General features: G+C 38.9%; 5 protein-coding genes across 10 annotated transcripts; 2 read left to right on the forward strand and 3 right to left on the reverse strand.

The window, feature by feature from the left end:
* Positions 1 to 4,344: 4,344 nt before the first annotated feature.
* On the forward strand, positions 4,345 to 6,153 carry LOC105200212 (5'-AMP-activated protein kinase subunit beta-2). 3 transcript variants are annotated; one of them, XM_011167658.3, is made up of 5 exons: positions 4,345 to 4,568; positions 4,821 to 5,014; positions 5,106 to 5,369; positions 5,465 to 5,695; positions 5,779 to 6,153. In XM_011167658.3, the coding sequence occupies exons 2-5, from the start codon at positions 4,823 to 4,825 to the stop codon at positions 5,923 to 5,925; spliced, it is 834 nt and encodes a 277-aa protein (XP_011165960.1). In that variant the 5' UTR covers positions 4,345 to 4,568; positions 4,821 to 4,822; the 3' UTR covers positions 5,926 to 6,153. The 3 variants fall into 3 exon arrangements, with proteins under 3 accessions (XP_011165960.1, XP_011165959.1, XP_011165958.1); XM_011167657.2 differs by having other exon boundaries at positions 4,346 to 4,568; positions 4,808 to 5,014; positions 5,094 to 5,369; XM_011167656.2 differs by having other exon boundaries at positions 4,346 to 4,568; positions 5,094 to 5,369.
* LOC105200211 (pancreatic triacylglycerol lipase) lies at positions 6,073 to 8,132 on the reverse strand. Of its 2 annotated transcripts, XM_026138011.1 has the most exons (6): positions 7,712 to 8,127; positions 7,417 to 7,633; positions 7,187 to 7,335; positions 6,912 to 7,088; positions 6,564 to 6,839; positions 6,073 to 6,489 (listed from the first exon to the last, which is right to left on the reverse strand). In XM_026138011.1, exons 2-6 carry the CDS (start codon positions 7,521 to 7,523, stop codon positions 6,245 to 6,247), a joined length of 954 nt encoding a protein of 317 aa, XP_025993796.1. In that variant the 5' UTR covers positions 7,524 to 7,633; positions 7,712 to 8,127; the 3' UTR covers positions 6,073 to 6,244. The 2 variants fall into 2 exon arrangements, with proteins under 2 accessions (XP_025993796.1, XP_011165957.1); XM_011167655.3 differs by having other exon boundaries at positions 7,417 to 8,132.
* A 125-nt stretch (positions 8,133 to 8,257) lies between these two features.
* On the reverse strand, positions 8,258 to 11,223 carry LOC105200213. The gene is made up of 5 exons (XM_011167659.2): positions 10,878 to 11,223; positions 10,425 to 10,588; positions 9,741 to 10,071; positions 8,954 to 9,369; positions 8,258 to 8,876 (listed from the first exon to the last, which is right to left on the reverse strand). Exons 1-5 carry the CDS (start codon positions 11,057 to 11,059, stop codon positions 8,788 to 8,790), a joined length of 1,182 nt encoding a protein of 393 aa, XP_011165961.1. The 5' UTR covers positions 11,060 to 11,223; the 3' UTR covers positions 8,258 to 8,787.
* A 331-nt stretch (positions 11,224 to 11,554) lies between these two features.
* On the reverse strand, positions 11,555 to 14,853 carry LOC105200214. The gene is made up of 5 exons (XM_011167660.3): positions 14,597 to 14,853; positions 13,990 to 14,329; positions 13,117 to 13,893; positions 11,953 to 13,055; positions 11,555 to 11,881 (listed from the first exon to the last, which is right to left on the reverse strand). Exons 1-5 carry the CDS (start codon positions 14,635 to 14,637, stop codon positions 11,743 to 11,745), a joined length of 2,400 nt encoding a protein of 799 aa, XP_011165962.1. The 5' UTR covers positions 14,638 to 14,853; the 3' UTR covers positions 11,555 to 11,742.
* Positions 14,854 to 15,158: 305 nt separating this feature from the next.
* LOC105200215 (CD109 antigen) lies at positions 15,159 to 23,358 on the forward strand. Of its 3 annotated transcripts, none has more exons than XM_039455955.1 (6): positions 15,159 to 15,334; positions 15,812 to 16,011; positions 16,106 to 20,144; positions 20,234 to 20,427; positions 20,499 to 20,779; positions 20,862 to 23,358. In XM_039455955.1, exons 2-6 carry the CDS (start codon positions 15,812 to 15,814, stop codon positions 21,062 to 21,064), a joined length of 4,917 nt encoding a protein of 1,638 aa, XP_039311889.1. In that variant the 5' UTR covers positions 15,159 to 15,334; the 3' UTR covers positions 21,065 to 23,358. The 3 variants fall into 3 exon arrangements, with proteins under 3 accessions (XP_039311889.1, XP_011165963.1, XP_039311888.1); XM_011167661.3 differs by having other exon boundaries at positions 15,160 to 15,334; positions 15,807 to 16,011; XM_039455954.1 differs by lacking the exon at positions 15,159 to 15,334 and adding an exon at positions 15,427 to 15,678 and having other exon boundaries at positions 15,807 to 16,011.
* Positions 23,359 to 23,619: the final 261 nt, after the last annotated feature.

The raw sequence follows: 23,619 nt of genomic DNA on the forward strand, positions 1-23,619 counted from the left end.
TTTATTTTTATTTTATTCAACAAAGAATAAAATTTTAGAGAAAATTTATTTCTTTTTAATAAAATTTAATATGATTAGAAAGCTTATCAGTTGTTTAAAAAATGATACAAAACATAAACAAAAACAGAAGTAATTAATTCTGATATTTTCACGGCTTCGTATATTTTGCTTTTTTGCAACAAGATTTGGTAAATCAAGTTTATGCCACGTGTAATAATTATTCCATTATACACTGGTTAAGTAAGAAATTTGTTTTGAAGATTTCTTTAAAGAGTTTTATAACCATTTGGAACAATTTTAAACAAATATTTTAAAAAAGTATTTTTTTTTTATATTTATTATGTCGTTTATTATATTCATTTCTCTCTAATGCATGTTTATATAATGCCTACGTGTTTATTTTTTTATATATTTCTATACGTTTGTCGTTTTATATGATTTTATACAACTAATTGTAAATGAAGTTAATGATATTTTGGCTTTACAATACAAATTAAAAATAATCGAAATTTAATCTTAAAACGGTGAAGGCTTTTTAGAATTTCTTTTTTTTTTTATTGGCGGCAAAAAAATTTAGTCGCAAATGTCCGAATTTTGGCCCTGAAATCAGTTACAAAAAGAAAACGAAGAATTTGGTTTATGATTTTTTTTTTACACTGAATATGACCATACTTTGTTACAGTTTTAAATAAATAACTTTTAAACGAGTAGATGTAAATGAATTTTGGCATGAATATTTATTAGAGTTTCATTAGTATATGTAAAAATTCTGATTTCCTCGTAATGCTATTTCTTCATCAAATTCGTAAATAAATATTACGCGATTTTACTTAAGAACCAAAGTAAATAAAAATTAAATAATTTTTAAACCAATAAAAAAAATTGTGCAAAAATTTTACACTGATATTCAAACGTAATAATAGAGTAATCTATGAAATTTTTATATTTCTGATAACGTTTTGAAATATGACACATACATTAAATAAAATACATATTAATTATACAATTATACAATATTATTAAAAAACCATAAAAATATCAAAATATTGTGCTCCTGCTTATGTTTATATATTTTGTATAATTTTGTAAATAATTGATAAGTTTCCTAATCGATAAATCTTATTAAAAGAAATTGTATCTCTTTGTGCAACTACATAATTATTGCATTAATCTAATGTTTGGTTAATCAAACAAAATATTTTACAATGTAAATGATATCCTAGTCATTCTCGTTATCTAAATATTTCAATTTTTTTAACAAATTTTTCTCGGTGCGGAAATCTTTTAGAAGAATGCACACAAAAACTGAATTCTAGAATAATAATGTTCTAGTCAAATGTCGGAAAATATATGCATACGAGTAAAAAACTTTTCAAGGCCAGTGTAAAATACTTTTTTATACCGAGTTATTTACTCAGCTCTTTTTTCCAAAGTTTCCAGTTTTTTTTTTCACTCAGAGTCGTCTCTACCCAGTTCGATATAATTTATAATCGTGATTGATAATCGCGCGCTGTCTTATTGTGACTCCGGTACGCGCGTTCTCCTTAATGCATAAAATGCGTAAAAGCGGCTCCACAACTTGGAACGTATCTCCTCATTTAAAACGTAACAGCGTGCATTTAAACGTAATTACGTCGGAGGCGGGGGATACTTTCGCGCGTCGCGTCTATTCCCTTCGCGATTACGAGCGTCGAAGGGGAAAGGATAAATGAGCAGGTTGCGGTTACACGAGGTTCGGGAGCTCTGGCGGCCGATTCGCTCCGGAATCGACGTACACTGTCCACGTGATATCCGGCCGCCCATAAGAAGATCGCGTTCGCGGGCCCGGCCGCAGGCGGCCGGCCGCGCATACAGGCGGTAGCCGCGCAATTTCGCAAAGCACCGTAACCGTAATTACTGTTATTGCAGGATATTTAATACACAGAGGGGGGCGCGTTTTTACCCGCGGTCCACCCCTCCGGACCGACCTCGCGGCCGCGAGGAGCCGAGTAGTAACACGAGCCACGAGATATAAGCGCTCTCGCGTAGCCGCCGCCGGCTACGAAGGACGAAACCCGCCCGGGGTGTGCTTTCGCCTTTATAAATAATAAATTTGCGCAGGAAACGGGCGAAAAAGTTAACGAGAGAGACAGAGAGAGAGAGAGGAGGGGGGAATGGACAGGAGGAAAGAGGGGGGCAAAGAGATGAAATTGAGCGAGGGGCGAGGGGAGATAATAAAAATGTGCGATCAAGAGGGGCACGACGGTCGGTATACATCCACCGGTAACTTTACTATAAACAACATTCCTCACGCTACGCGAGAAGCGTACGCGTTCCGGCAACTTCACAGAAAAATCGTAGGAAAAATAGAATTCCACTTAATTACATTCCTCGCGCACGCAAGACGGCACAGTGATAATTTTCCAAAACAAGCGGACTCTCCAAAAGCAAGCGCGTCGCGACTCGTTCGTCGCTCCCTGTCAGCGATAAATTTTTACGGCGGCGCAACGCGGAAATACTGATCAGTGTCGCACTCTGACGCCACAGTGGCGAAACACTGAATGCACGGCGCCGCAGCTCGACAGGTACATTAAAATGCTTCATCCCCGACGCGCGACGACGCTTCTGCGTCCGAAAAAAACTCCAGATGCGACGCTCACGCGCGAGTAAATAAACAATTATACAATTAATCGTACACAAGAAAAATTCGTACTCACCACAGTCGCGCCACACAGCCGCTCTGCCGTCCCTCTCTCACGCCGTCTGGTCGTGTACTGAAAAGCCTCCTCTGCATCCTTCCAAAGTTGCGAAACGGAGCACCACTCATCTGCGATCCAAAAATCGGCACGGCACACGCGATCACAGTCACCAGTCGCAGGCCCGAATTAAAATTACGATACGACGATCGGTCGGCATTTCGTTCGACGCTTGGTTCGGCGCCACTCACCCGCCGTCGGTATCGGTGCGGAATGCAGCGGAGCAATCGCGGTCGCGTACGCGAATCGCGACTGGCTATGACTTCACTTCAACTTCCTGGCACTTCACTCGTCTTACCTATAAGTACTCAATAACTTCATTCGAACGCGTAACTCGCGAGTAGAGGCGGAAAGGCGGTCACGAATCGTCGCAGTCGTCGAGGTCAAGCGGCGTAAACGATTACAGTAGCCGCGCGCGGGCGTCCGCGTAGGAAGGTTATATACACCGTAGGTTCGGGCGATTCGGAGAAATTTCGATCGGCACGAAAACAAAGTTCCTCGACGTGATCGCCGAATCGAGACGACGTCGCGGTACTCGTGATCGCGCAGCACTTCACTCAGCATTCCCGGATACCAAAAGTCACTCTGCCATCCTCTCCCCGCGCCGTCTAGTCATGCTGAGTCCTACCCTGCTACCCTCCAAAGCCCCGAAAAGGAGCGACAATCATCCGACGAGTAAAAAACGCGGAAAGGAGGTTACGAATCGTCGCGGTCGTCAAGCTCAAGCGGCGTGAAAACAAAAACAGCACGGCACACGCGATCGCAGTCGCGCACGCGAATCAAAATAACAATACGACGGTCGTTCGACACTTCGACACTGCCGACCCTTGCTCGCCGGTATCAGTATGAAATGTAGCGGGGTGATCGCACACGTACGTGAATCGCGACTGGCCGTGTGACTTCACATCACATCCCTAGTGCTGCGCTTCATCTTCCTGGCACTTCACTCGTCATCTATGAACGCTCCATATTCATTTGAACCCGTAATTCGCGAGTTTCGACGAGTAGAAGACGCGGGAACGCCGGCTACGAATCGTCGCGGTCGGCAGCCGGAGTGAGACTGTGTGATGGCGGCGCATGCGCACCCGCGATACCGTTGCTTCGGAAAATTCCTCACATTTCAATCGGCATGAAAACGGCGTCCCTCGACGGGATCACCGAATCAACACGATGTCGCGATCACGCGGCACTCGGCACCACGTTCGGACCCGAAATTCGTGTTCGACAACGACGAAAAACTGGAAAATCGCGAGGAGCGCGATGCGACTGCACGGATCGTCGGTCCCGGCACGGCGCGAAACTGTCGACACTGTCGTGGCGCTGCACATGCCCGCGAAATCCAAATACTGCAATTAACATCCCCTTCTCGATTAAACGTTGTTCCATCGCTATTGTTGCCAAACGCTTTATAGCGCACAATTTCGAGCACTTTGTGCCTTTAACGAGTGTTTAAAATTTCGTTCGGTCTTCTCGAGTGTTCGCGAGCGATCATCGAAAAATAAAAGTGGCAGAAGTAATCGATCTTGCCGACTTGCGATATGTTACTCTTTCGGTAATGCGATTTTCTACATGTACCTTTTAGTGTCGATATTAGGTAACTGTTTTAAGTGATAAGAAGTCTTGTGACATGATAGTTGCGTTGTGTACAACCACGGTCAGAATGTAATTCTCGTTTCGTAAACGGACTGCAGGACAATCTAAACGTAAGAATAGAATCACATCGGAAATTTTTCCGAGGTCGGATTGACCTAGCTTTAACGTCGCCAGCGAGTGTTTACATTTCCGATTCGTCGTTGACACGTATATTATCGAAATAGTACATCGGAGCACCAGGTGAGATTGTTGCAAACAAGTAATTAACGTTACACTTGTTGGACATAATGAGTTTTATGTCGACCACGTTAAAGTAATGTCTGAATCTTTAAAGCTTCTTTATTACGTTTATTTCTTGTTAAAAGAAATAATATTGTCAATAAATTACCTCGGATTAGCCTACAAAATATCTGTCATATTTTAATTTATTTGCTATAAAATTATTTGGCAAGAAGATAAAATTAGATCTTTTCATCAAGAACTTGATTGCAGTAATGGGTAATGCTGGTAGCAATCAGCCTGTTGGCCATCACCACGGCACTACAGTAAGCAGGGAGCGACATAATAAAGATCATCCTCCACCCTCTCCAGGGAAGGAAGGCCAGGCGTTTGTCTTTGACAAAAAGCCAAGTCAAAAGCTCGTATTTCAGTCCTCCCATGAAGAAGAAGAGTCATACTTTGTAAAGGTAATAGCAAGAGATATTGAAATGACATTTGGGTACATGTGAAAATATTACAATTGTAATTTGATATAAATATAAATAGAGTGGCCAACAGGATGGGGATGATTTTGGATCACAGAGACCAAGATCTAACACAGTATCCGAGGGAACAAAAGTTGCAGACAGCAAGGTACTACCAACTGTTTTCAAGTGGGAAGGAGGTGGAAAGCAGGTGTATATTAGCGGTACATTTACTGGATGGAAGACATTACCGATGGTAAAGAGTCATGGAGATTTTGTCACTATAATTGACCTGCCAGAGGGAGAACATCAGTATAAATTTTTTGTCGATGGTGAATGGAGGCACGATCCTGGACTGGTAAGTGTTACATTTATAAATTTAATAGCTCTGTATATTATTTACACTGCTTTTGTATTCCCATGTTATGTATCATTGTTGGTTTGATGTTACAGAAAATTGTGGACAATGGTATGGGTTCCAAGAACAATTTAGTTTCTGTAAAGAAGTCTGACTTTGAGGTATTTCAAGCTCTCGCAAAAGATAGCGAGGGTGTCACTAGTAGTACGCAAACAGAGTATGGACAAGAAATACCACCACACAAACCTTGGGAGAAAATAACCGGCCCACCTATCCTGCCGCCGCATCTGTTGCAAGTTATTCTTAATAAGGATACACCATTATCCGTAAGTTGAATAAGAACGAGAATATATATTTTGATGAAAATTCAACGAGAACTTTTTCTGTCATCATGTAATATCTTTTTCAGTGCGAGCCTACTCTTTTACCTGAGCCAAATCACGTTATGTTGAACCATCTTTATGCCTTGAGTATTAAGGACAGCGTTATGGTCCTATCAGCCACACATCGTTATCGCAAAAAATATGTCACAACTTTGCTTTACAAACCAATTTAAATGTTAAGCCATTCCCGTGTTTGTTGGTGCTGTACATTTTTTAACTATCGCGGAATAACACAGGTGCCCGAGTGATGCGACATTGGTGCATAAAGTTTTTACGAGCTTCTTTGAGGCAAGATAGAAGATTATAATATTCAAAAATGATTGATTCGTTGCTACGTTTATTATATCTCAGTCATGTGTATGATAATGTAATTACTATTTATTAAAGCTAGATATTTTATATTTGCTGTTCTTGCTTCTGTCAGTAAACGGGATTCAAGGTAACGGGAATTATTTCTAGATATACATTTTGAAAAGATATACTGTATCATTTTTACGTAGACAAACTATTGTTAGTTACTTCCGGTATATACGCGTAAGGCGGGTCCGATCTCGTTCTAAGAAAGAATAGACCCTCGGCAGTTCGATCAACATGCTCTCCCATGAGCACTATCTGCGAATTAGCGCAGTTTCCATTCATGTATGAATTCCAGCTGTCACATTTCCTAGCCGGCAGCCCCGTTTTTGAATTTATACTTTCCGTAAAGTATACGTACGACCGTCCATGACTACAAGCCTCTAGTATAAATGGAAAGAATAAAATGTTATTGTTTTCCATAAAAAAATTTGCGCCAATGACGAAGATACTTTACCCATTATCTCAGGGACACAACAACATCCGGGCTGAATCGCCGTACCAGCATTCGGATAAAAGTCTGCTTTTCCAAGGGGTTGAAGAAAGCCTAATACACCTCCACAGGAATGTATGACGTCGACAAATACTGCGTCCGTAGGATCTAATCGAGTTTTCTCGGAGGCGAGCATGTGAAATCCCGGCAATGCTGGATCTAAACCCGTCACTCTGCTCAATTTCCCGGAAGTCATCGCACCGCCCGCATTCCCAGCCACGTGTGCCCCAAGGGAATGACCTTGTAGTTTGACGACAATGAAATTGTGATTACAAATAATAGTACTGTTGTATTATAACCAAGGTAATGTACCAATAAAATGAACGTCTTCCAACTTCAGTCCAGTCTCTCTCACTAAGAAGTCTATAAAGTTTGCGGCGTCAGTCCCAACTCTTGCTGTATTATGCATCGGTCCCAGATAAAATGTACTCGCGGCCAAGGGTTCCCAATCCACAAGAATGACATTGTAATCACCGTGAGTGAGAAAAGCTGTTTGAAAGAAACATTATTCGCGAATTCGCCTTGCAAATGCATGGAATTCTAATTCGCAAATCAATTAAAAAAAATAAATAAATAAGCAGCCGCACCTTCCTTCATATTCAAAAGCCCGGTACTCAGAGCGTTCGATTTCCATCCATGCGTTATAAACTTCGTTTTTCGTGAGGACTTGAAGTCAGAGCTAGCGAGATTCGTGGTGTCATTTAGAGTCACTCGTATGCCTTTTTCCGGATGAGATCTTAAAAATATTAATAGCTAGTTCGAGTGTGAATAGCGATAGCGTCAGGTAATATGCATATTAGGATTTGCTATTAGATACCGAGTGTAAATTATGTAAGCTATTTCCGAACTGTCTAATATGCCTCTCTTTTCGCCGTCTCCAAGCCTTAACACTGCTACTTGGGGCTGCCCGTTACCGTCTGGCATGAATATCCAATCCTCTCCGTAACCGTCGTATCTTTGACGCAAACCACTTTCCCATTGTTGCGAGTATACAGAATACCACAATGTGACAAGAACAAAGATTTGTTTCGACACTAAATTCCGTAACATTTTGTGGATATTTAATATCAGTAAGAGCAAGGAAAATCGATCGTGAATCGTGCGGGCCTCACATTAGAATTACGAACGACAGTCGCAGCAGTTAAATCACTGGTGCCGCAGGGTGGAGACTCCTTTTTAAATCCTGGCGGTATCACGATAAGACGCTGGTACCCTTTCGCTTGGCCTAGTTTCTCTTGTTTTATCTCGCATGTTGTATCGCGAGCGCGGAAGTACTGTCAAGCGGGGGATTATAATTATATTCAGAAGGGTGCAGGTTCGTACCGAACAGAATAATGTGTGACCTCTCTCTTGTGCGCGCATATCGCGCACGACCAACTAAATCAGCTTTCAAACTGGCTAATTAACCGATAATTTTACAAGCGTTGTAAAGCAACACGATATCATGGATTATTTGCATTAACTTCACTGATATGCGTGTTTTAAATAATGTGAATCACACTGAACGGATGATTGCTACTTGATACAATTCGCATTAATTAAAAAAAAAGAAAAATAATAAACGTAAAAAAATCAGAAATAAAACGTACATATAGTACGAACGTATAATATATTATATAAGTTATAACTTGATTTGATATTAATTTTCGGTAACATCATTTTAAGACTCGTACAAAATGCATTTTCACAAATTACATCTAAGAATATAGTACAATCTTTGTGTTTGAATTTATTGCTATGGCGTTCGTTATACTGTTTTTGTTCTGTGAATGTCGGAGCGTAACTGCTTTTAGATTTAAAAAAAAAGAATGATGAAGATATAATAAGACTTAAAACTATAGGTACTTTTTCATACACATTAAAAATTTGTATATGCCAAGGACTCATAAAAGTATCATGTCGCGAGTTCGATCCCAGGCAGCTCGCATATAAGAATTTTTAATTCATATATGCGGGCTCCTTGGAATCGAACTCGCGATCTGATGTTCTACGTACAGAGCCACACGACAGCCCTGGATCGTGTATTACGTGATTATCAATTATGGTAATTCTCTTGATATTTAGTTGTCCTCCGTATAATACAATATTCGCATTCAGTTTAAACAATTTTACTCTTATATTCAGAATTCATGGTAAGAATGCACACGTCATACTAGAGAGTAAATAATATTCCATCTCTTTTAAATCGTCAATCATATGTAAGTATCAAAAACACACTAGAGAATTCGTTATACCAAGACTTCGATCTCTTAGGTCTCTGTCCCTCTTCACTGTTTTCTAAGACAAAAAGAAAATTATATATATCAACTTATCAAAAGAAGATATTCTCATGAAAGAAAAAAATAAATACTCACTTTCTTCGTTTGTCTCATCAAAGGTATTTTTTCCAAATTCGCCATAACCAAAGCAACCGGCTAAAGGTACTTTAGGAAATAATTTTTTGAATATTGTTGACTCTATATGATTTTCATCATACAGATTACTTCCGCGAGCATTACACACAAACATAAATCCTATAGAATGTTTCTTTAATTTAACTTTATTTTTAAATAACTTTAATCTCTCTTCGGCTTGTTCTTTTGTTTTGCATTTCTTATCCAAAATCATAGACCATGTCTGTATAGAACCAGTGATTAGGACAGCAAAACAATGTGGTGCATCCATTCTATGAAGTACTTGGTACTTTGATGTTTTGCACAAATTATTAGGACATTTTACGTGAATATCTTTCAACACACCACCCCATACAGAAGTTACTTTATTTCTTTTGCTGGACATGTAAAAAAAAAACAAGTATGTTTAAAAAATTTTTTAATGTAGTACATTTTAAAAATTGTACAACAGTTAGATATATTGCTTATTTGCTAAAACAATGACATAACTACAAAAAACACAAATTTTCAAAAAAATGAGCTTTGATTTATGACACTCTTGATGTAGAATTGTCTTTCTCATTTTTCAATTTTAGAAGCTGAATTACATAATTCTTAGTAATAAGAACTCCAAAGATCTGTACTTTTTTTTGCACACAACTCAAAAATATCATTTTTAAATTGTGTTATTGTTCTAGCAAATGGATCTAATAACTGAATAATAACTTGGATACTTTTTTAATTAAATATAAATTAAATATAAACATACCTTTTTTGTATGACTGAGGACCAACGTGTTGCTATGGTATGACCTGCATTATTACAAAATAACATACAACAAGTAGACATCTGATTTGAAGATATTTCATCATTATCAATTGTGCTAATAATTTGTTCATATTCAATTGATCTCCGTATAATACAAAATTCGCATTCTGTCAGTTTAAACAATTTTACTTGTACATTTGGAATTTGTGGTAAGAATGCACATGCCATACTAGAGAGTGAATGATATTCCATCTCATTATTATCCATAATGATACCTTTACCATATAACATTACAGCCTTACAATCATCTGGTAGTAAAGCCTCAATACGTTCTAAAAAAATAAACAAATAAGCAATTGATTTCAACAATCTACATATAGAGCTAGAATTATACTTATTACTTGTATATTATTTTATAAAAATAATATATACCATTTTTTATATTTAAAAAAATGTAATTTAAAAATTAACATCAAAATAGCATTAAACATATTCCAAAAATAAATTGTCTTAAATTGAAGTAAAACATTTGCTGTTGATAAAATTTTTGTATTTATCTGATTATCAATTTATCTACTACTTACTACATATTTTTATATACTAGTAAGTTAATTAAAATTTATTTTCATAAAATTTGTATCTGTCATTATCAACAAAAAATATAAAAGAAATTTAAAATGTTTACCTTCTATATCGGCTGGTAAATCATTAGGAATGAAAAACAAACCCAGCGATGGTTTAACTCTTATATTGTTGATATTACTTAAATAATCTTCAGTTTTATAAGCTTGCATAAAGCAACAAGGACCTCTTGTCCGTTTTTCTTTATTTGCTGCTTCTAACCAGGACCTAAAAAGAACAAGTTTATAGTTAAATTTATGCTGTGTTCCTTGAACACCATATATTTTTCATTTGTAGCATGTTGATATTAGATATTATCATTGATAGTTTTATCATAATTTTATCATAAACTTTTATGAGATGAAATGCCACATGAGACAGATTATTTGTAAGAGAAATCTTGTTTGTATTCATTCTTTATATATTATATAAAAACTATAACTATGCAATTCGCTTATATCAAATAAATGTATTATTAGATTAAATCCATCGTGGATTATTAATAAACACGTTGTACCTGCAAACTATCGCGGCGTTCGCTAGGTCCTTGGCAGATAAATATTGAAAAATAATTCTCAAAATGTCGTAGGTTAGATAGGAACTCGAATCTAATGTATTTCCATCGCTTTGCGTTACGCTAGCGCTTCCGGCCGCTTCAGGTTTCTCCTTTCGAGCTTGTTTTCGCACTGGTTCCTCCATCAGTCTTTTTTAATCGATTTGAATCAGCTGGTTGTCAAATTTCACAGTATCATAATACGATACAACACGCAAAAGTAGAGAAAGTGCAATGCACCTATGCACGCCGTAAAGTGAACCGTAAACAGAGGCTCATACATGTGTGTATAAATGTGCGCATGCGCACGCATAGTGTGTGCATGTATGTACAACGTGTACGCGTATGTATGTGCATATATATGTCGCTCATTTATTATACAACTCAAAAAATAAATTTTTTCAATTTCAATATTTTTAATTATTAAAATTTTGTAATTTTATTTTAATGCAATATTGAGATGACATTTTATAGTTTGATGTATATGTTTATCACAGATACATATACTCAGATTCTAATATTTAGGAAACAAATGCAATACAGTGTGATATATAAATAATGTAATACATAATGTAATACATAAATGTGATATTGTTTTTATCATCCCAGTCTGTACAGATGTCACTTATTCAAGTCCCCACTAACAGTGTCCATTTTGTAGTTTTATTAGTTTCTTCTTTTTTTTAATTAAAGGAAGTATCATATACATATAAAAGTTTATTGAGATATAGCAAAAGAAATTTATGGATCTTACAGGATAATCTTTAATATAGATATATTATATCGCTTTCTCCAAAATAACTTTAATTACATGTACCTGAATAAAAAATTATATGTTCGGCATTGTTATAATACCTGGCTGAATGTATGATATTGACATTGACACGTATGCTAATACTATCTGAGAGCCTTTCGCATCTTGTTGTAAACGATTTAATTCAACAGGTTGCAGGATTGAGTCTTCTTTTCTGTAATTTAATCAAGAGTTATTAAATACTGATATGCACAGAAATATAATTTTCTTATTAAAAGATAATACCTTATCACTACTAAACTGTACAGTGGTTGACCAGGATTTGCCTTTCTATAATGTTGTGTACAAGAGTACACATTATATGATATCTTATATTTACTCTTTTTCCTTCTGACAATTCTTTCCGGTGCTGATTTTATTATAGCGAGTTTACTAAAGATTTCTGTCAGCGAGGATGCGTTTCTAGGACCAACCAAAGGATTGATAAGCTTTACAACTTGCACTTCTGTACAATCTTCCTCATTCATATTTTTATAATCTTCATCGTCGATAGTGATAGTTTTTTCTTCAGACCATCTTTTCTTCAATTCCATCCACGAACTAGTTCCTAAACGTGTCGTAAAAGAAGGCCGATTAACGATCTCATGACTGACTGAACTACTAGCATCATCGTGTCGTCGTCTTGAGACAACAGAATGCGCGTTGCTGTGTGTCAACGCGTTCTCTGTCATTCTCCGCTGACAAAATCTTTGCTGCCATAAAACATTTTGATAGAAGCCGTGTCGAAGCGAGTTCTCCGTAAAGAAATTTCTCGTTCGATATCCCTCTATCGGCATCATAAAATTGTTCATCTGTATGGTGAGACTTCTTTGAACGGCATTTCCATGGTTCCCAAAAGCGACGAATAAATTTTGAAATACATTCTGCGTGACCCTATTCTGCATATAAACGTCTGAAAGATAATTGTATGGAAATCTGTATGGATAAGGCAAGCTGATGTTCGTTCTGTGAACTTGGTCTAAGGCATAAAACGGTCGTGATGGACAAGATGGACTACGCGCAAGTGAAGGTGGATTTGGTAGCAAAGGACTTCTGTTATTAATAGCAAGAGGGCTCCTAGAGTGAGACGCATTTTGTCTGGCGTTGGTTCTATTATCTTTACAATTTTGTCGCACTCGTTTGTCGTTTTCCTGCATTTTTAAAATCGACGTCCGATTATATTGATACATGCTCCTCTGAGGCCTTATATTGTGTGGTATATATCGTCTGGAAATTTTCTCCTTAATTTCCGATTGTAAGGCGATATTTGGTAAAAGATTCAACATTTCCATTCTTGTCATACACCGAGGTAATTCTTGAATTTCATCGTCAGACAACAGCTCAATCACCTGAACAAAGAGGGAGAAAAAAAATTATTTTTGACAAATATTTAAAAAAAAAAAATCTTACCTCATGTTTTGATTTTTTCGCATGACACTCGTCATTTTGTGTAAAAACCTTCCGTTTCGCTGTATGTCTGGAATTATCACCTGTGCTACTAGAATCGATTATAGAAATTTCTGGCGGTGATACTTTGTCGTTTCTCTTAGGCAACTTTTTAACGTTACGCTGAATGCGAGCACCCGGCCATTTCGATGCTTTACACGACGTGTCTTTAAGAATTAAAATATTGCCCAACAAAGTCTCGTCGGAAATTATTTCCGGTTTAGAATTTCGATTCTTTTCTTCGTTATTTGTATCGTTTTCTGTTACATTGTTTGCCGTTCCTTGGGAAGTAGCTGGTTTATTTCCATTTTCATTACTTTCTATATTACATACAATGTCTACTAGATTACGTACTGTCTGTTTTACAGTTTCTTGTACAGTAGTTTTTTGATGGTCTTTTATATTAAGACTAACAGGAGGTTTATCCGATGTCTGTGGCGCATCCTTTGTCAAAGTTGGTTTGGATTTTTTTGAGTTTGGCTTATTCTGTGATTGGTTGTCAGACATTCTCAGTCCATTCTCAGGATCAACAATAATTTTCCGTTTAGCGGGAGCGGACTCATCCGTTTTGTTGCACTTGTCCAACTCTTCATACAAATAGCGTTGTATACGATAGCCATAGCGAGTTAATTGACTGTAAACCCTATATTCTTCCAGAGTACATGCCGAATCATCAAGCAAAATTTCGTATGCTTGCTGGATCGAACATGATAGTCCATTCCAAATGAGTTCAAGACAATTCTACAATAACATACAATAGAATATATTAAATAAATCTGAAATAATGCATACATGATTGAAACATTGTTAAAAAACGTGATATGTAGATTGTAGTACCGTTTCCATGAGAAATAATGTTTCCTCAGCTAGCAAATATAATGAACCATTCCTCTCCAGACCAAAATTGCTCCAGTCTTGACCAGATCTTTTAGTAACGCGAGCTCTCTTCTGAGATGGTAACCACTCGGCACAGGCTAATTCTGAGATGCGTTCAACCCTCTCAATATTCAACAAGTCTCTACGATTTTTAAGTCCATTCTCTATTTGAACATTTTGAAGCATGGAATTATCAGGCTCAAAATGCTTTTGTCCATTTTTAGGCAAAGTTTTCAAGGACCTCTCCCATTTCTCCAGAGTGTGATTAGTAATACCCCTGTTGCACAGCAATTCTTTGGCCCTGTTTGTACAAAAAACGTTGAATTTTTGACAATTAACTATATCATTAAACCTATGCGTTGCTAATTATAAATGTTCAATGAAATAAATGTCGCAATTTTGCATCTACGAAATTAAATCTTTAACGGTTTAAACAAAATCATTAAAATTAAAATATAGAAATGACTTGTGTTTAGACAGTGTCAGTTAAGCAGGTAATGACCCAATTTGATCAATTACTTTTTGCGATGAATCATTGTCAAAAGTGTCACAAGTCTTGTGGACTTACGTTAGCGTATTGCACGGTAATTTTTTAGGCGGTTCATCCATTATGCCAGACTAGGTGTACTCTATTACGGGAGACAGCGTTGCAGGATGTATGTAACGTGGCTCGAGATACGCATGTTAAAATTCCTCTTTAATGTTATTTAAAATCGTATACAGCGCTCGAATAATCCACGCCGGTTTACGGCATCACGATGTAGAATGATGTAGAACGATGTTGATTCGCGTCACCCTGTACACCGCGGTACACAGAACACAGACACGATCAGTATCTCAACGTGTTTGTTTCCCGTACTTTTCAACTTTGCCTCCCTTTTCCTTCCAACGTCTATTCATATGCCTCGTCTCGTTTTGGGTGCAAGAGAATAGAATGTGGTGTAACATAGTTGTGATAAACGAAACAACCGGGACACCGTGATCAACCCGATCGACGGTCGGTTCGGCGCGCGCTATCTCCTAGTTGCCGTTGCTCGTGAACGAGAGCGCGAGTCGCGGCGCCGACGGTAACGACGGTTAACCGATTCCCCGCGCGCGTCACCAGCGACAAAACACAAGTTCGTAACGGGCCACTCCTCTCGCTCGAGTCATCCACCACGCGATGCGCGTACTCGACGCGCCCGACGCCCTGCTCTGAGAGTATTCTCGTACATACGTCTGGCGCGCGAACAGCGGTGATGCTAATCGCGCGCGGCACTTGTTGACACGGCGGATTCGACTTCGACCAGGAGATCGCGATCCCGAGGTGAGCGCGCGAGGACGACACGCGATTCAAGGAATGCGACGTTTGGGCGTTGACCGCAGCGCGCTGATGCCTAACCCCGAGCGAGAGCGATCCCGCTTCCGACGCGTTTCGCCGCGTAATTTTCGACTCATCGACGACCGCGACGGCCGCAGAACCACTGTACCGGGTCTCGTTAATTTACGGGGAAAATGGACCGCGCCCAGCGAGTCATACATACCGCCAATCAATCAAAGAGCCAATTAGAGGCGCTGCCGAGTATATGTGTCAAAAGTTGTATTTATTTACGTCGTGGATTTTTAACGTGGAACAATTAACTGTAATTGACACTACGTCACTGCTCTTGCGTTAGTCATGAATTGATTCTTATACTCCGGTTTTTATCCACTGAACGGCTTGTCTGAAAGATCATCTCTTGAACATACTTTCGAACGTTTTCGCGGAATATAAATGAATAATGAGTCATACATTTCAGAAAAGATGTTGGTCTGGATTCTCTTTTTGTTCCTGGCTTTGGGAAATGGCCAGGAATGGCCATTGCCTCAGTTCACCCCACAGGAACCGACAGAATCTACCTCTAGGCTTCCATGGAATCGTTACGACGAGTGGGATCAGAATGCAGGAGGCTTTGGATTCCGGAATCCTTTAGGTCAAAATGAGAATGTTATAATTAAACAATCGTGAGTATCGTTATATTGAATCCAATAATGAAAAAGAATCTTGTGTAAATCATCGTTAAATGAATTTAATGTAACATTTTTTATTTATTTGTAGTACGTACTTTGTGGTGGCGTCTCGCATGGTCAGACCAGGTCAAGTGTACAGAGTTGCTGTGAATATTCTTCACAGCCCACTACCTATGACGGTGCGTACATCTATTCAGCGAAACGGCGTGGAGATATCGGCGGACCATCAGGAAGTAAAGGAGGGCATACCTGAAACTTTGATGATGCGCATGCCACCCACTTCTGTGGGTGGTGACTACAAGTTGCGCGTGGAAGGGATGTATAACAATCTGGAAGGTGGCCAGGCCTTTCTGAATGAAACCAAACTAATATTCTCCCAGCGCTCCATGACCATTTTCATACAGTTGGACAAGCCCATGTACATGCAGGGTGAAACAGTGCGATTCAGAACGATTCCGATCAATACGGAGCTAAAAGCTTACGACAATCCCGTGGACGTGTACATGTTAGATCCGAATAGAAGAATTATGAGAAGGTGGCTGAGCAGACAGAGCAATCTAGGTACAGTGTCGCTATCGTACCAGCTTTCCGATCAACCGGTCTTTGGTGAATGGATCGTGCAAGTAATAGCGCAGAGTCAAGTGGAGGAGAAGACGTTCCTCGTAGAAGAATACTATCAGACGCGTTTCGAAGTCAACGTCACGATGCCGGCATTCTTCTTTGACAACGATCCCTACATTTACGGTATCGTTCAGGCGAATTACACCTCGGGCGCGCCGGTGAGGGGTAATCTGACTCTGAAGGCCAGTTTCAAGCCATTGGAGAGAATACGCAATCCCACCCAATTGCCGATCGATCCCGTCGAGAGATACTTCAACTTCAATGAATATTATCCATCGTGGTTTAGAATACTCGATGTATACGAGGAGAGAATACCGGTGTTGAGATTTTTCAATGGAACGTACCATTTTCAATATCCTATGCGGGAATTGCTGACCTTTGTTCCGTCGACTGAAGGAATGGAAGTCACCATGATCGCAACAGTGGGCGAGAGGTTTTTGGATGAAGTGATCGTCGGCTACTCTACGGCAAGGATCTTCAATTCCACCACGAAGGTCCGTTTCCTTGGCGGCAGTCCACAGGTCTTCAAGCCAGCGATGCCGTTCACCTTACAACTGGTCGCGTCTTTCCACGACAATTCGCCGCTACGGTTTACGCAGTTGAGGGACGCTGTAATGGAAATTCGCGCAGACATCGAGATGCGAAGCGGCGGACGTCGCAACATTGATACTCAGTATCCGAGGGCATCGCCGGAACACGCGGACGTGTGGACCGTAAAGATGGATCTCAGGAAACAGCTGGGGCTGGAACACGACGCCGATCGCGCCAATCAGATTCTGAATGACATCGCCTCTATGAGGATCTTCGCGCACATCACTGATGGTGAGGGTTACAGAGCACAAACCGAGTTGCTTCTGCTCGCCCACGAGTCTCCGAATATGAAGCACATTAAGATATCAACATCAACCGAAAAGCCGAAAGTCGGCGAATACATGGTGTTCCACGTGCAGACCAACTTCTACATTGATGCCTTTAACTACATCATCATGTCCAAAGGCATAATACTTTTGTCTGGTGAGGACAACATGCAGCACAATATAAAGACTTTCGCGATTCCTCTGAGTCCTGAGATGGCTCCCGTCGCAACAGCAGTAGTGTATTACGTGGGCCGCTACGGCGAGGTCGTTGCAGATTCATTGACCTTCCCAGTGAACGGCATCTCGCGCAACAACTTTACCGTGTTCATCAATAACAAGAAGGCAAGGACGGGCGAACGCGTCGAGGTGGCTATCTACGGCGAACCCGGTGCCTACGTCGCCTTGTCGGGTATCGACCGCTCGTTCTACACCATGCAAGCAGGTAATGAATTATCATATGCGAACGTGATCACAAAGATGGCTCACTTCGACGAGGAGACCAACGGCACGAACATGCACACTTGGCAGTATCACGACGGTGATCCAGATGAGATGGTGTATTACCCGTCCTCCACCTTCGGCATTGACGTCAATCGCACGTTCGATTACATTGGCCTAGTCGTCTTCACGGACGCTGTGTTATACCGAAGACCCGAACTCTGTAATCGGACGCAGGGATATGGCGAGTGCTTAACCGGTCGATGCTACAGACTGGAGAAAAAATGCGACGGCATATTTGATTGCGAAGACGGTACGGACGAGGCACGATGCGTCGAGCGGAATGCGACTGACTTAGCACAGTTCCGCAAGTGGCGGTTCAATCGGATCCAAAGACAGTACGAGAATGTTTGGCTGTGGAAAGATATCAATATTGGCCCACACGGTCGGCAAATCTTTAATCTAGACGTACCACGAAGACCGGTACACTGGATGGTCACCGTGTTCAGCATGTCGCCCAGCATCGGCTTCGGTATGTTGCCGAAGGCGCTGGACTACACTGGCGTCCTGCCGTTCTACATAAACGTGGAGATGCCGACACACAGCAGACAAGGCGAGCAAATTGGTATTCGCGTATCCGTCTTCAATTATATGCGCTATAATATCGAGGCAACGGTTGTTCTAGCAGACTCCAAAGATTATAAGTTTATTCACGTTGAGGATAATGGCATTGTGCAGTCATACAAGCCGCGCACCTCCTTTGGCGAGCATCAGTTTTTCATCTGGATTCCCGCTCAAGATGCCAGTATCGTTTATTTGCCCATTGTGCCGGTGAGACTCGGTGACATCAAAATTCACGTCTATGCGACCACTCTGATCGGCAAGGATTCGGTGATTCGCAATCTACACGTCGAGGCGGATGGTGTGCCGCAGTATCGACATCAATCGATTCTACTAGATCTCAGTAATCGCGCTTACGTGTTCCAATACATGCACGTAAATATCACAGAGACACCGATTATACCGTATGACGAAAACCGTTACTACGTATTTGGGTCTAATAAAGCGACTATCAGCTTGGTCGGCGACGTGGTAGGACCTATTTTCCCAACGATGCCAGTAAACGCAACGAGTCTTATGAACCTGCCAATGGATTGCGCCGAGCAGAACATGTTCAGTTTTGCCGCCAACATGTATACCACCTTGTATATGCGCTTGATCAATCAGCGCAATCGCACGCAGGAAAAAGAGAGTTTCTACTACATGAATATCGGTTATCAACGACAGCTGTCATTCATGAATCCCGACGGATCTTTCAGCTTTTTCCGTACTGATTGGAATCAGTCAACGCCAAGCGTCTGGCTGACAGCATTCTGTGCGCGAATCTTCCAGGAGGCCAGCTTCTACGAATGGGAGAATTACCTGTATATTGATCCCGAGGTAATCGCTCAAGCGGTTTCTTGGATACTGAAGCATCAATCGCCGGAAGGCGCGTTCTACGAAGTGACCTGGCTACCAGACCGAAAGATGAATAGTTCCTTAAACTACAGAAACGACATAATAGTCCATCGAAATATCAGTCTCACTGCTCATGTGCTCATCACACTAGAGAGCGTCAAGGATCTTACAGGCGGCCTAGGTTCTCAAGTGGCTCTGAGCGCGGCTAACGCTATCAAATGGTTGGAGAGAAATCTGAATCTGTTAGAGGCTCGCGGTAAGCCTTATGAGATAGCAATAGTGGCCTATGCACTCTTGGTAGCGAAATCCTCGAATGCCGAATATGCCTTCAATATTCTGGCGAGACACGCACGAAGAGAAGGCGGATTAACATACTGGGGCAGAGAACAAGTACCACTTCCTCCATACAAGATGGAAAATCAGAAACCTTTCCTATTGCCGCGATTACCGTATAAGTACGACTCGGAGAACATAGAGACAACTGCGTACGCGCTACTTGTTCATGTTGCCCGGCAAGAAATCATGATAGAACCAATAATAAAGTGGCTGAATGCGCAAAGGTTGACGGATGGTGGATGGGCTTCCACTCAGGATACCGTATGGGCAATGAAGGCTCTGATGGAGTACACCGTGAGGTCAAGAATTAGGGATGTCAGTGCGCTCACGGTAACGGTAGAGGCTACTGCTTTGCCAGGGAAGACTAAGACGTTAACTGTGAATGACAAAAATCTAGCGAGGCTTCAAACTATTGAGGTATTTAACATTTTGAGACAAGTACATTTAATACGACGCGCGAATCGTATTAAAAAATGATGATTCAATATCATGTAATTATTTTTTAGATTCCTGAAGCATGGGGAACTGTAAAGGTACAAGCGAAAGGCGCGGGCTACGCTATTTTGCAAATGCACGTGCAATATAATGTAGATATAAAGAAATTCCAAACAGAGCCGCCGGTTAAAGCCTTCGATCTAGTCACCAGAGCAAATTTCCATGGTAGAAATCAGTCTCACATCTCGTATCTTAGCTGTCAAAGGTGAGATTGCTCATAATAATCTCGCTATTGTTTTTTATTTATTTATAAATATGCAATGTGTTTGCGTACAGATGGACGAATATCAACGAATCTGTACGTTCTGGCATGGCTGTGCTGGATGTAGAAGTACCAACTGGCTACATAATCCAGCAGCAAACCTTGGACAGATACATTCTATCGAAGCAGGTGAGGAATCTTCAAAGAGCACGTTTCCAAGAAAGAAAAGTGGTCTTCTACTTCGATTATCTGGACAGTGAAGAAACGTGCGTAAACTTCACGGTGGAACGTTGGTATCCGGTCGCAAACATGTCGAGATACCTTTCCATTCGTGTTTACGATTACTATTCGCCAGGTATTTATGAATATACAATAATACTAAATTTATTTGCTTTATCATATTTGTTATCGATACATGTTCGTTATTTTCGTTTCAGAACGTTTCAACGAATCTATATTCGATGCACTGCCTACATATACATTAAATATATGTGAGGTTTGCGGCAGCTCCCAGTGTCCCTACTGCCCAATTTACAATGCTGCTATGCTTTTAACTACACCAACAGGTTTCCTGCTTGTCGCATCGCTTGTCGTCACGTTAACGAGGTACTTCCGAACGCAGCAATTCGGCGATGGCTAGCGATAACGCAAAGGTAAAAGCATTTGTCCATTCTATCGCCATGATTTGCCTCAGTTAACGGAGCACAAATCTGGAATAATACAATAAATTAGAACATAGTACATGTCCACGAATCTCATTTTTAAATAATCTGAAAAATCGTTTTTATATGACTTTACAAATATGATACGCGTGTGCAATGATCAATGTGGAATGATGAATTTTAAGAATTAATTTCTTTTTTGATTACTTTTAATAATTTTGACTTTTTATACACAATGCTTAAACTGAAGATTTTTTCGCTATGCAATTTGTGTAGCACAGATACATTTCGTAATTATAAAAATCTCACGATCTTTTTATATTCTTATTTTCATATATTTTCGCGCATGTAAACGATACTTTAGAAGATTATATTTTGTCAAGAGCAATTAATATTTTAGGCTCGAAGGCTTTTACAATATAGAAAGTATATTATTATTTATATTTTTGAATTATACAAAGCGCGCACAAACTGATTTTGTCATAAGATTGCACAATCAAAAGTAATTTCTGAAAGTAATTGCAATACTAACGCAATTTCGCGAATTTTACATTTTAATTGTATTGTTTAATGAGAATTATTGTGAATATTATCCGTCCTTTTTTTTTTAAATCTTAGAATGCATGAAATTTTTTTACTTTTTATATGGTTAGGGCATCGTACTTTTGGAGGCAAAGCATTTAAAGTACAAATCCAGCGTAATAGTAGCAGTCGTTTTCCGTTAAAGTTACGCTATTAATTATAATTACCAAAACATTTATGACAAAAGTGTTCATAGTGATTAAAAAAGTACCGAAAAGAATATTAGTTTTCCAAATTTTTAATAAGCTATCACAGTGTTATCTAGAATTTGTTTGGATTTTGTGTTTAAAATTGAAATATATTGATATTTACCATCTATTGTCTCGCTTCATACTTATTTTCTCGTAAAATTCGATGCTTAGTCTCGGGAACAAGATTAACTTGATGTTAGAAGAAATATTGAAGATATCTGAATACATGTATAATACATGAAATCTTTTCAAGATTATTGAAAATATTTGTTTTATAGGATCTGACGGATATAAAAATATTGCAAAACTATTTCTGTGAGATATTTTAAAAATATTTAAATAATATTTCAACATTAGAAAAAAATGTATCTTTTATAATATCAAATAAATGTTTTAAAATCATTTTCCTGAGAACAAGCGTTGCGCGTTTCGAGAAAATAGATATGAAATGAGAAGAAATGACAATAGACGTGAACCCTGATACACTTTAATTTTAAGCCTAAAATTATTGTATAAATCCTGGACAGCACTAAACTATGATAGCTAACTTACTTTTTTTCGGTGTTTTTTTTGTATTTTTTTTCTGTCAATAAAAAACACAACTTTTAATTTTCTAATATTTCTTACTCTGTTTCATGAAGTATCATTCGCAAATCGTGCCTTCGTAGTACTCGTTAATATTCTCGACTTTAGAGATAAACTTTTGTTTTATATTGCTTTAATCTCATTCAATATATATAAAAAAAAGATCAATCAAAGAGATATACAAAACGTTAATGTGATCGGCATAATATGTAAATAGTAGGGTAGGAGAGTCAGATGTATTTCAGATCGATTCACAAGATCGAGTAAATGACAATGATACCGTCCTGTTTATATATACATACTTGCGTGATTGAAGAGATTTTTATGCCGTCCCTTTGATAATTAGTGCCTCGAGAGTTATACAATTGTATGTGTATAAATATGTATTTGTTTTCAGACAAACATCAAAGATCTATTTTAATAACATAGCACACGATCGATATGTATATTACAAGATTTATATATATAATGAAGTTTTAGTTAGCATAAGATTTTAGGTAATATAATTGTAGTTACACGTCACACTGATGCTTTAAGGGTATATCTTGGACTTCAGATGTCAGCTATAAGTGATAAATTTTTATCCATTCGGAAATTATTTATTAAGCACACAATGTAATACACTGGCACTAGCCTCAGTACATGAACCCTTAAAACGTATGTGTGCGCGTAACACTTCGAGATACCGTCCATGAAGAAGTCTGCTTGACAACAAAGTAAAAAAAAAATATATATATATATATATATATCAAATATTTGAATAACGATTTGTCCAAATCGTGAAAAAACATTTTCGCGCGATAGACGCTTTTTTTTAGATATTAACGGAATCAACATTTAACACACGTTGGATATATATATATTTTTAAGTTTTATAACCTTTATACGAATAAATAATAAAAAATATATAGTAATTCGTGTATTATTAATGTAATTTCTCTCAATGAACTTTCTATTTTGAATTAGTCTTACTTTAGATTTGTAATCAACAGATTCTGAGTTTGATCCTGATCCTTATCCTTATTTATAAAAGATTGATTTGTGAAAAGTAAAAATTGTTTGAATGAAAAAGTACGAGATGTGATTGTAACTCGTTTCAGGAATGATAGAACTAATTCATATTTGAAAAGGATCGCAGTCATATTGAGATATGTAGGAAGAAGGGGAACCATCAA

Source organism: Solenopsis invicta, chromosome 12 (genome assembly GCF_016802725.1).
Source record: "Solenopsis invicta isolate M01_SB chromosome 12, UNIL_Sinv_3.0, whole genome shotgun sequence".
Classification (NCBI taxonomy): Eukaryota; Metazoa; Arthropoda; class Insecta; order Hymenoptera; family Formicidae; genus Solenopsis; species Solenopsis invicta.

Bases quoted from the DNA above. Each gene is read 5' to 3' on its own strand.
- LOC105200212 (XM_011167657.2), top strand. From the start codon at position 4,823: ATGGGTAATGCTGGTAGCAATCAGCCTGTTGGCCATCACCACGGCACT. The intron at 5,015-5,093 runs GTAATAGCAAGA...AAATATAAATAG, and splicing joins AAGAGTCATACTTTGTAAAG to AGTGGCCAACAGGATGGGGA. The intron at 5,696-5,778 runs GTAAGTTGAATA...TATCTTTTTCAG, and splicing joins ATAAGGATACACCATTATCC to TGCGAGCCTACTCTTTTACC.
- LOC105200214 (XM_011167660.3), bottom strand. From the start codon at position 14,637: ATGGATGAACCGCCTAAAAAATTACCGTGCAATACGCTAAC. The intron at 13,894-13,989 runs GTACTACAATCT...ATGTTATTGTAG, and splicing joins CATTATTTCTCATGGAAACG to AATTGTCTTGAACTCATTTG. The intron at 13,056-13,116 runs GTAAGATTTTTT...CTCTTTGTTCAG, and splicing joins CGAAAAAATCAAAACATGAG to GTGATTGAGCTGTTGTCTGA.
- LOC105200213 (XM_011167659.2), bottom strand. From the start codon at position 11,059: ATGGAGGAACCAGTGCGAAAACAAGCTCGAAAGGAGAAACCTGAAGCG. The intron at 10,072-10,424 runs GTAAACATTTTA...TTATTTTTTTAG, and splicing joins TTTACCAGCCGATATAGAAG to AACGTATTGAGGCTTTACTA. The intron at 9,370-9,740 runs GTATGTTTATAT...TTACATGTCCAG, and splicing joins TCCTCAGTCATACAAAAAAG to CAAAAGAAATAAAGTAACTT.
- LOC105200211 (XM_011167655.3), bottom strand. From the start codon at position 7,649: ATGTTACGGAATTTAGTGTCGAAACAAATCTTTGTTCTTGTCACATTG. The intron at 7,089-7,186 runs GTGCGGCTGCTT...TCTTTCAAACAG, and splicing joins GCTTTTGAATATGAAGGAAG to CTTTTCTCACTCACGGTGAT. The intron at 6,840-6,911 runs GTACATTACCTT...TCAAACTACAAG, and splicing joins GGAAGACGTTCATTTTATTG to GTCATTCCCTTGGGGCACAC.
- LOC105200215 (XM_039455954.1), top strand. From the start codon at position 15,594: ATGTGTCAAAAGTTGTATTTATTTACGTCGTGGATTTTTAACGTGGAA. The intron at 16,012-16,105 runs GTGAGTATCGTT...ATTTATTTGTAG, and splicing joins AATGTTATAATTAAACAATC to TACGTACTTTGTGGTGGCGT. The intron at 20,145-20,233 runs GTATTTAACATT...ATTATTTTTTAG, and splicing joins CGAGGCTTCAAACTATTGAG to ATTCCTGAAGCATGGGGAAC.